Here is a 12,050-nt window from a genome sequence, read left to right as displayed (position 1 = left end):
GTGACTTCAGTACCTGGGACCCAATATCCTCACACAAACCTACATACGGGCTAAACACCGATGCACATAAAAGATAAGTAATTTAAAAAAACCTGTTCATCTTAAGAAAAAAGAATGCAGCAGAAATCTGAAATAATTATGCAATAGTGAGGTATCGAATTTGTTCTTCCTTTGATGGGTGTAGGCAAGGGGCCAGATCCCATGTATGAACAGTGAGAAGCCAATGTCAGCTAGTGGATCCAGACACTTCAGAAAAATAACCCAAGAACACGAGTTCTACAGTCTAGGAAGTGAGACTGTGTGTGACACAAAGCAACCAGTTAACTGACCGTGACCGCAGACAAATTATTTCTCTATAAAACCATATGGTGGAAAGAACTGAAATTTAAGACCCTCTCCTGCTACAGCACCTAAATGGAATAAAAAGGAAAATGGAAAAGAACTCTTCACTGTGTATCTGCTACTTCATCGACAGGTACTTCCCACCCTCTCTCAGATCTTCAACCGTAGGCTACCACCGCAATGAGCACCTGTGAACTCCAGGGTGTCTTGTGCTTGCTAACCTGTGGTTCTTCAGAAACCATGCAAACTGTTTCCCATCTACCTAGTCAATGGTACCACTTCCTTCCTAAAGACAAATGCCTCATTATGTCTCCTTGTTCCCCAAAGTGTCCTCACAGCATGTTTTCTATCTCCTTGACTCAGCCAGCTCACGTTAGACATTCTTTTTATTCCCTTCCCTGGTCGTACCATAGCAAGCTAATTCATATTTCCCATAATATCCAGCTCCACTCTGGGGAGGACTATAGTGAGATGGCAGAATTGTGCTGTCTGATGTACTGACCAGTGCTCAAAACAATACGTGGTTTCAAAGGGGGCCAGCCTAAAGCTTTCTGATGAAGAAATGAATGACCAGCTAGAAACTCTCACCTCTAACACAGCCAGGACAGTATCGAGCTGATCTTCTCGGAGGGTGATATTGTTAGAGATTTTTCTCATGGTATGTATGGACTGCAGACGCACTTCCTCGATTTCATCATTGAACATGTCAACGAGGAAGTCAAGGCACTTTTCAGCAAAAGAGGGCGAAGACTGGGCTAGCATACACAGAGCCTCCACAGCAGCAATGCGAACTTCTGAAATACGAAAAACAAATAAAAACACAAATTAAACTAAACACTACTTAAGAGCCATAAAAACGTGGATTCCTTCTCACTCAGACCATTTTTATTCTCTACTCTTCTCTCAGTCTACAGATACTCCCTGGAGCACATCCTTCCTGTTCCCATTACACTGATTCCTAACGTGGGCCTTTTGTTCCAAGGGTGAAGGCCCTCATTTTATCCACATGAGTGTAATAAAGTAACACAGCTTCCTAAATTTCCTGAATTCCTTGAAAATGGTGTTGCCTTATTTCAGTATCCAACTACATGAAAATATATTTAAATGTCAGATGTTAAGTGACTTACCACTTTCAAGATTGAATAAAGGTTTGTTCACTTGCCTCAAAGTCAGTAAGGGAAAACGCTAGCCCCCACACCTGTAATCCCAGGCTAGTGTCATGCTAAGTGTGTTTAAGGGACATGCTGCTCCTATGAAGAGAGCAGACTACAGCGACCTCTTCACCAATTCATGCCTGCTAGGAAGTAACAAGCCAGCTGAGCTACAACCTCAGCTCTCTACTGAACTTTTCTAGGTTGAAAACAACACAAAGAGAAGGGAAAGGAAAGGGGAAAGGAGGAAGAAAAAGCCAAATGGGGAGATACTTCTCACAGCGAAATGCAATGGGGGGGATGCAGAGGGACACCGTAGAAACCTCCAGGATCATAAAGCGTAAAGCAACCAGAAAAGCTTTCAAGGAATAACAGGACAGGTTTGCCAATGCACACCTTCAATCCCAGCACTGAGGAGGCAGAGGAAGGGAGATCTCGGAGTTCAAGACTGACCTAGTCTATATAGCAAGTTCTAGGTCAGCCAGGGATATACAGTAAGACTCCATTAGGCAGGCAGGCAGGCAGACAGACAGACAGAGACAGGTAGGTAGGAAGGTAGACAGACAGACAGATAGATAATATGACACAACATTTTACACAAAGGCCAAAGGAAGATAAAAGAAAGACTTTCTGATCACAAACACTTGACTTTAAATCTTGCTATCTGAGTAACTAAAATAGTATTATTAGTATGACTTTTTACTACGAAGTACTTACTATAAATAGATTGCGTATCTCACGCCAAGTACTTTATGTGTACAGAATCTCATTTAATTTTTATAGGTCAGAAAAAAGCTTATTATTATCACCCCCACTTTACAGAAATGCTGAAATGTGAATTTAACCACTGCATTATACTTTGTGGACCTATGCCTCTCCTTCATAATAGGTACTTTACACAGTCATCGCAAGGCTAAACAAAAAGATGCACTTTGTAAATGTTATCTGCATGTGTGATATGAGTGTCAGAGAGGTACGAGGGCCATGGCACATGTGCAGAGGTAAAGGAGTGTGCAGAGTCAGCACTCTCCGCCTACCCTTTCTGTGGGTTCTCAGAGCTCAGGTCTCCAGACCTGTGCAGGAAGTGCCTTTGCCTGCTGAGCCTGGCAGGGGCAGGTGATGCACACAAAGCAAAGTACTAGGTGCTCTGACGTCACAAGCCATACTCACCATACATCTCATCTTCCAGCCCATGAACGAAGGCTCCACAGGCTCCTGACTCTATCAAGTTCACGGCCCCTGTATCTATTTCTTCCTTGGGAGCATCATCTCCCCATTTCCTGCCACTGGAAAACTCCCCTGAACTGTAAAGTTCCTTGGCACGCTCATGTGCGGTGCGTTTCCTCTGTTGAAGATGACAACAATTACTACTTGCAAGAGAACCCTAAGGTGTACTTTAAACAGAGCAAGTAAGCAACAAAACTACTCTTTTTTTTTTTTTTCTTTTTTTCGGAGCTGGGGACCAAACCCAGGGCCTTGCGCTTGCTAGGCAAGCGCTCTACCACTGAGCTAAATCCCCAACCCCAAAACTACTCTTTTTTTAAAAAATTTTTTAAATTTATTTATTTAATGTATATGAGTACACTGTCTCTGTCTTCAGACACACCAGAGGAGGGCATCGAGGGTTGTGAGTCACTGTGTGGTTGCTGGGATTTGAACTCAGGACCTCTGGAAGAGCAGTTGGTGCTCTTAACCGCTGAGCCATCTCTCCAGCCCGGCAAAACTACTCTTGAAGACAACTTGCCAGTTCAGAGCAGAGGCATGCAAATCCAACTTAAAATGAGACAAGTCTCACAAGTCTGTAATAACGTCCAAGTGACCTAGACAGTGGTGATTGGTCAGGTGGCTATGCCGTCATTAAACACGGGGAAAGGAGAGCCTGAGAGGCAAGCGAGCAGTGCCTCTTCGAAGACGGCCTCAACAGAAACTATAGCCACTGTAAGAACAATAGCCTTTCAGTCTCGTTAGGAACACTGCTTTGCCAGGGGTGGTGACATCCCAAATAAGTAACTGCCACCCTGCTTCACACAGTAATTCTTAAACATCTTAGAAATGGCTGATGATTCATGGACGGTCACTTCAGAAGCATCAATGGATCAAAGTGTCAGAGTCTATAAGGATGTGGGTAATGTCCCACATCACAGCCTGTACCTTGCAATGTGTTTTGGAAACCAAAATTTCTCATCTCCTCTCATTCAGCACATGTCCTTCCTTACTCTCCCCTAGCCTACCAAAAACATACCTAAATACCAACCGGAGCCAATATCAACTCCAGAACCATTCCATTGAGTTATGGAATAACTCAAAAAAACAAAATAAAATAAAGGTCACAAAGGACACCACAATAGCATCCTTTCCATGATTTACAGTGGTGAAAAGTCAAGAGAATCTACAAGCCTAGCACAGTGAAAGGCTAGAGGGTGAGAGCACACGTACCTAACAATGTACACAGTCACTAAAGACATGAAGAATATGCTTATGGCTCGGTGTTTAAAACACACATTTAAAAAGCTACAGAAGATATCAAAATTGCTAAAGCTACTGGGACTATAAGTAAGCTATTTTCTCATATATTTATAAAAAATTCAGCAACTGTTATAAACTTATATTTCAAAAATAAGTTACCGACAATGAGTACCAAACACATTCGAGAGCATCACAGTCAATGTCTAAGGCGCTCCCCAGAAGCAGCTGGATACTGTCCAGACAAGGGGGGGTCACTTTTCTACTCACTCGTCCATGGGAGCTGTACTAAAAAGGGCTTCCACCATGTCACATGTCCAACGAAATACCAGAATGCCATAGTTTATAAGGAACAGAAAGTAAATCCTACCTCGTTTGACACAACCTTTGCAAAGTATTTTATTACAAAATGAAATTCATGATGTAGCTTGTAATTTGGTTCAAGTTACTATAATTTTGAATTAAAATGTAATCTAATAACCTACACTAATGTAACAAATGTGGACTGTTAAATTAAATCAACACGGCCCAACGCATAGCTATACTGATGTTGATTATAGAAACCCAGTTTAAACAAAGAAGTCAAGTTACCCTCAGATCTGACATCAGCTTCTTATCAAGAGTCTGTTCCAAGAAATGAGAACTGACTTGCTCCATAGAGCCCTGTAAAAAGAGAGAATCCAGAGCATATTGAACAACTCCTGTGATTCAAACATCACAGTAACACTCAAAGTTTAAAAGTAAATGCAAAGGTAACATTTTTCTTTTAGTTGTTGCTGTTAAAGTAATAAACTTTATTGGGTTAGAGAAATATGCTTACTGGAGCCAAAGGTATTCAAAGACAGTTGCCATTATTTAACTCCAAACCAGCATGAGAAATAGCTTATGAAAACCACACACTACACACATGTAGATACATCTATAGATGAAAAACCATCTGATCTCAGTGGCTCAATTTGTGAAACCTCTTTTAAGCAGCATGAGTGACTTGAATTTCTTCATGGAAGTTAAGCAGACTAAATCCTGTCAGTTTCAGGACGTTCCTGAAGCTGTTTTGAGGCATATTATGTCCTCTCTCTTCCCCTCCAACATAATATTTTTATTAATTATTTAGGAATCTCATACAATACACTTTGATCACACTTGCTTCCCAGTCTTCATAGGTCCACCTTCCCACCCTTGTGCCCCTCTACCCCCCCCACTCCCCCACCAAAAAAAAAAAAAAAAAAAAAACACCCCAACACACCAAGTCCAATTTGTATTGCCTATAAAGTCATTGGAGCATAGTCAAACTCCCAATGCTGAGCCCCTTAAAGGTGACTGAGTCTTTCCCCACCCCACTTAAGAAGTCCCACCCCACACCATCAGCTTCATAATTTTTATCACAACTTTTAAGGACTCTCTTCAATATTCTTGATAGCTAAGATATCTGTAAATTCTAAATCATCAGGGATATATTAGTGAACTAAAATACCAACGATAGCATAGAAGAAATACCTCTCACAGAACTTACTCTGTTCCATATATATACTATTCTGTATATATATTTCAACCCACTTAACTCTCAGTAGAACACTATGAAGTTAATACCATCATTAGTCCTATTTTATGCAAGGGGGAATATAAAAATATTAAGTAACACAGTCACAAAATCCAGAGTTGAAACAAAAACTGAGACTCCAGAAACTTCCTTTTAGCCACCTCTCATCATCTTTTCCCATTCCTTTCTTCCTTTTTTAAAATTTTATTTATTTATTTTTTATACTCCAGATTTATCCCCTCCTGGTCCACCCTTCTGACTGTTCCACATCCTATACCTCTTCCCAAACCCGTCTCCAAGAGGATGTCTACACCCCACCACCACCCACACCAACAGAGCCTCCATTCCCTGGGCCTCCATTCTCTTGGGATTAGGTGCATCCTCTCTGACTGAACCCAGACCCAGCAGTCCTCTGCTGTATATGTGTTGGGGGCCTCATATCAACTGGTGTATGCTGCCTGGTTGGTGGTCCAGTGTCTGAGAGATCTTGGGGGGGTGGCTGTCAAGGTCTCATGTAGCCCAGGATAGACCTCACTATCCCCCGAATCTGGTCTTGAACTCCTAATATTTATGTTTCCACCTCCCATCAGGCCATTCCTTCTTATTCTACTCTTTCCAACCATTTATTTATATATATTCTCATATATTAAAATAAGTATTTACATAATAGTGATTAAATTATATGCTTACAATTATCAGGAGCAGAAAACAAAATAAAAAGACCAAGACAACTTCGTTATCGTACGAAAGGTTAAATATGCATCTGTAAAGTATAAAGGTTGCTACAGAAATGAAGAGAATCAGCAGCATGAGTACAGGTTAAGACACCTCTGGCTGGGGAATGGGAACTCACAGCACAAACACGTGAAGTAAGAGGAAATGCCATGTGGAAAGGACTAATAAGTGGCTTTATGAACAGAACATAGGCCAAGGGGACCAAAAGTGAGGTATGAAAGACCGGGATCGGACTCTAAATAAAAAATCCTGTCATCAGGAGTAAGGAGTCTGCCTGATAAAAACGTATTAGATAATCGCTACAGCATTTAATTTAAGGCAAGGGGCACAGGAGAGGCTGGAGAGATGGCTTAGCAGCTAAGAGCACCAGCTACCCTTATAGAGGACCAGGGTCTGGTCCCCAGCACCAATATGGTATCTCACAGCCACTGGTAACTAGATTCAGGAGATCTAGTTTGTCGTTTATGAAATTTACTTGTTTATTTGTTGATGGACTCATTTGTTTATTATTTACTTTGAGACATAATCTCATTATGTAATTATTTATATAATTACATAACTAGAGTCAACAAACTAGAGTCCTCTCCTGACCTCACATACATGGGCACATACATATGTGTAGGCAAAATACTTGCACACATAAAACTGTCTTGTTTTTTGCTTACTTTTTTTGTTTTTTGTCTGTTTAAATCTAAAATACAGTCAGGGGTTGGTGATGCACACCTTTAATCCCAGCACTCAGGAGGCAGACACAGGCAGCTCTCTATGAGTTCCAAGGCAAGGTCTATTGAACGAGTTGTAGGAGAGCCAAGGCTACATAGAGAAACCCTGTCTCAAAACAAACAAAAACAAAACATAAAAAATAAAAAATAAACACTTAAAACAGTTGGGTATGGTGGTGTACACCATTAGTTACAGCACTAAGGAGGTAAAAGTAAGCAGATCTCTGTGAGTTCAAGGCCAGCCCGGTCTACATAGCAAGTTCCAGACAAATCGGAGTTACATATTATGTCTCAAAATAAATAAATAATAAATGAAATCAATAAACAATTAAATAAGGAAACACAACAAAACTACAAAAACAATAAGACCCACCATTAAATAAGATCAACAGTGTACAAAATGTTTACTTCCTGTTAAGTTAACTCTCCTACTAATTCCATGAAGAATGTAAATGTCTTTCTTGCTTTTTTTTTCTTGCCTTTTTGGTTTTTTTCTTTTTCTTTTATGGTTTTTCAAGATAGGGTTTCTCTGTGTAGCCCTGACTATCCTAGAACTCGCTCCAAAGACCAGCCTGGTCTTGAACTCAGCGATCTGCCTGTCTCTGCCTCCCCAGTGCTGAGACTAAGGTATGTGCCACCGCCGCCGATGTAACTTTATTTCTTGTTTTTATTTGTTTTCATTTAGCTAAAGCTAACCTGGAACTCACTAATGTGGGCCAGGCTGGCCTTGAACTAACTCAGCCTGGCAATCCCTCTTCATCCTCTCAAGTGCTAGATCGCAGGCCTGAATCGTTACACCTGACTAAACCGTGACTTAACCATGTCTTCTTATTTTTAAATCTTAATTTCTTTTATGTGCATAGATTTTTGCCTCTGGAGGTCAGAAGAGGGTGTCCTCTGGATTAGAGCTGCAGACGGATGTGTGCTATGTAGATACCGGGAATCAAACTTGGATTCTCTGAAACAGCAGTAAGTGTTGTTAACCACTGAGCCATTTCTCAAGCACCAGTAATATCTATTTTTAATGTGAGAAACTGAAGGTGAAATTAGCTAGTTTACCTGTTTCAAATAAAGGAGAAAGTAGGTTTATATCTCATAGAGGTCACCCTGAAGCAATGTGGTGAACAGACCAGACACAGTCAAATGAAAGCAAAAATGCCAGCATAGGAGTCTACAAAAGTAGGCCTGCGACATCCATACAGCTTGTATCTAAGTACTTCTGTGATTCCTATGTTAACACATGGAAATGCTCACACAGGCTTGGATCTTTCTTCTCTGCCTGGCCTGGAACTTACTACATAAAAGTAGACTGGCTTCTAACTGCAGGGGTCCTCCTGCCTGCCTCCCCAGAGCTGGGATTACGAGCATGCACCACACACTGGTGAGATCTCTGACTTTCTCTCAAGTTTATCACCAGCATTACTTGGATTTGAAGAACATTTTCCCTGACAAAGGAACCTTCTACTGACTTCTTAGTAAGTTTGTTTGTCCACCCTCCTCCTCCTTCAGTGCTCTCAGCTGCGCTCTCTTACACCAGCGCAGAAGAGGTATTATTCATGTCGAGCCTCACTTAATGTCACTTGTGATACATTTCCAGTGTCATCTAATAATAGCTAAACTTTCCATTTTAAATTCACAAATGTCAAGAGCACAGTAATGCAACCAAGAAATGATGATGCTTACATTAGTATGGGCCCAGCAGAAAGGGAGAAGAGAAAGGGTGGATTTAGGTAATATCACAGGGACAGAACTGATACAAGATGATGAATCGATGGATAAGATATGTTAAGGCTGGGCGGTGGTGGCACACATCTTTGGAGTCAGAGGCAGGCAGAGCTCTGTAAGCTGGAGGCTAGCGTGACCTACAGAGCAGAGCTAGTCCCAGTAAACCTCCCCAACTGCATACTACCACCATCAACTTAAACTGTAACCTCCGGAGCTCCATAAACTGTTTCTGATGGGCTGGAGAGATGGCTGAGCAGTTAAGAGCACTGACTGCTCTTCCAGAGGTCCTGAGTTCAATTCCCAGCAACCACATAGTAGCTCACAACCATCTGTAATGTCCTCTTCTGGTGTGTCTGAGGACAGCTACAGTGTACTCATACATAAAACAAACAATCTCTGAAACAAGATTGTTAACAGTGTCAACCATGCTTCCAGAGCAAAAACCGCTTTCAAAAATTGTATTATTACTGTGTGCATATACATACTATGTGTGTGCATATACGCCCAGGGGTCAGTCAGACTCTTGGAAGTCTTTTCCCTTTCCATCTACACATGGCTTCCAGGAATTAAACTTAGGTCACAAGGCTTGTGTGGCAAGCATTTTTACCAGCTGAGCCATCTCTGGCCCATGTTCTTAAGTCTTTTTTTTCTAGCCTAAGGCTTCTAGCTTCCATCTATTAGGAGATTGAAAGACAGCAAAACACCAACAGAAATGGACAGTGTATCCGATGTAAAGTCCCCACTAACTAACTCAATGCGTCAGCATTTGCCCCAGGGAACACCAGTGCCTGACATACTTGGAAGCACTACCACAAAGAGTCTTAAAAAGCTGCAATTTCTAAGAACAAAGACTTAAATGTAGTTTAATCCTTAAAGGATAAGAGGAATTCAATATACTCTGAAGACGCTCCCACAATGAAAATCCACATCCCAGATAGACCTAAATTCAAAGTAGTGACTGTATTCTTAATGGCAGCATGGATCCGCTTACTTAGAAGTCACAGTTCGGGGTACCTCTTTTTAACCTCTTGAGAAGTGTTGCTATTGTTATTAATATTATTAATCCAGTTTCTTTTGAATGGTCTTAAGTTTTCCAATAAACCCACATGTGGAGTTTTTTGTCCTGCTATAACAAAGAGTGGAAATTCTCACTTTTTGTGCAGCACAGACATCTAACACCTTATCATTTCACCTAAGCACCTTCCTCGGTTTCTCCTCTCCCCTTGAGCTTGGTCTGTTACACATCCCTTACCCACTACTGGGAGCTTTCATGTCTGCCTGTTAGCCTGAACAACACTGTACTACTTCCCTACTACTGCAACGAGCCAACTTAACCGGTTCCTCAGCCTCAGCAAGGCCCGCCTCCTCAGTGAGCCATCTCTACAGCCCTGCTTTAGCCACTTCAAATCTACACAGCTCCAAATTATGTAATTATGTCTGTATTCAAGAGTGATTAATAATCCAATCTTGCTAATAACATTAGTAATTATAGTTGTTACTACTTATAACATTTCTAACCATCTAGGCTTTTTAGTCATATATATGCACATATTTACATATAGTTTATGCCAAATTTCTTATATAGAAATATACTTATATGAATACTTACATATACTTATTCATGTGCACTTTTTGTAGGCAATCTTTAATCTTTTAAACTCTCTGTTTTATATTACAGTCTTCATTTTATAGACAAGAAAACTACAAACTATGGGCAAATGAGATAGCTCACCGAATAAGGGCATTGCTACAAGCCTGGAGCCCTGAGTTTAGTCCCTGGCTCCCACATGGATGAAGACCGAGTGTTCTTGAACTTGAGTGGTGAGGGTTTAACCCTTTTCTATTCACTTGTGTGCTTCTCCCTGACACTCCACCCCCAGCCTCTGTGCAGGGACATCTATATGATGTCACAGCTCAGGGACTGCTGCTTGTCTTTGCTAATGACATATTCACGGCACTCCTTTTGTAGACAAACACAATAATGAAGCATATAACGTAAAAGGGGGAGGGTGCAGAGGTCAAGCCATTGAAGAAATTATGGGGTTTCTAAAAATGAGACATATCTGACCATGTCTATGGTCTCTCAAAAATGTTTGTAACAACTTAAAAGCACTCTGTTCATTAAAAACATGTAACTTACCAATAGCTTTGCAGCTTGAACACGAACTACCCAGGAGCCATCACTGACCATGTGGCAAATTTTTCCAAATGCATCATCAACTAGACGGATTTCTTCATTAGAAGAAGGTATTGGAACGATACTAAATAAAAAGAAAAGGGAGTAAGCACATATGATAAAACGAGTGCCTGAGCTGCAAGTTCAGCACTCTGAGGACAAGTAACGAAAACTGTGTGTAGGAAATCTAAGGCTGAAAGACACTCTTCAGCAGGCCTACCGCCCAGAGCAAAGGGTGCAGTTAGCGGCACCGCAAACTTTCAATGTCTTGAATAAGAGTGTGCAACCCACCAGAGGTTCAAGGATTTATGAAGAAACCAAGAACTGGGGGATGGATGTATACATAGTTCAGTGGTAGAGTGAGTGCTAGCCCCCAATCAAGTCCCTAGAACCTATGCAAAATAGACCTGGAAGTCTGAATCTGACAAAAGTAAGCTCTAGACAGACGTGTGTGTGTGTGTGTGTGTGTGTGTGTGTGTGTGTGTGTGTGTGTGTGTCTGTGTGTGTGTATCTGTGTGTGTGTGTGTGTCTGTGTGTGTGTGTCTGTGTGTGTGTGTGTCTGTGTGTGTTAAGTAACTATAAGTGGAGCTCATTTTCAGTCTGATTATCACAGAGCTTATATCCTCCCCCTCTACTTCACACTGCCTTCCAAATATCCAAACAATGTTCTTTCCGCTAGGTGGCTTTCTGTATGGTGGAAGGAGAGAGGAATGGCTCAGCAGTACGGCTGACTTGCACCTACTGACCTCTCAGGATAGAGCTGGCTGACGACCCAGATTAGCTGGACCGCAGCACTGCGCACCTGCTCATAGTCGTCAGAGAGCAGTTTACAGGCCTGCAAAGAAGGATCACACGTCTGTCAGTCTGGGTTCTCACAAATGATTTTCAAATACTTTCAAAATGAAGATAGGATGGCTGGATAAGGATGTCAGTCAAAACACTTCGAAATGCTTTTGACTGTTGCCCAACAAAGAAACATTAGCGTGTGTAAGCTTTTCAGGCTGTATTCTAACTATGCAACATGATAGCCCATGTGGAAAGTAGAAGCTGTAACACATAGTGGAACACACACACAGTGGAACACACACACAGTGACACACACACAGTGACACACACACACAGTGGAACACACAGTGGAACAGCTATTTACAATAGCATCAAACCTAACAAAGCTCCTCAGAGCACTCAAAGCCTAG

At 41.5% G+C, this 12,050-nt stretch overlaps 1 protein-coding gene across 1 annotated transcript in view; it reads right to left on the bottom strand.

The window, feature by feature from the left end:
• Positions 1-12,050, bottom strand: part of Ints4 (integrator complex subunit 4) — a 63,734-nt gene that overhangs the window by 33,553 nt on the left and 18,131 nt on the right. Inside the window, 5 exon segments of the mRNA NM_001191629.1 lie at positions 931-1,136; positions 2,664-2,838; positions 4,548-4,619; positions 10,819-10,939; positions 11,601-11,689. Of these exon segments, the coding sequence (NP_001178558.1) occupies positions 931-1,136; positions 2,664-2,838; positions 4,548-4,619; positions 10,819-10,939; positions 11,601-11,689 (663 nt within the window).

The sequence above is a fragment of the Rattus norvegicus genome, chromosome 1, assembly GCF_021556685.1.
Source record: "Rattus norvegicus strain SHRSP/BbbUtx chromosome 1, alternate assembly SHRSP_T2T, whole genome shotgun sequence".
Lineage (NCBI taxonomy): Eukaryota > Metazoa > Chordata > Mammalia > Rodentia > Muridae > Rattus > Rattus norvegicus.
This window is presented reverse-complemented; position numbering and strand designations above follow the sequence as displayed.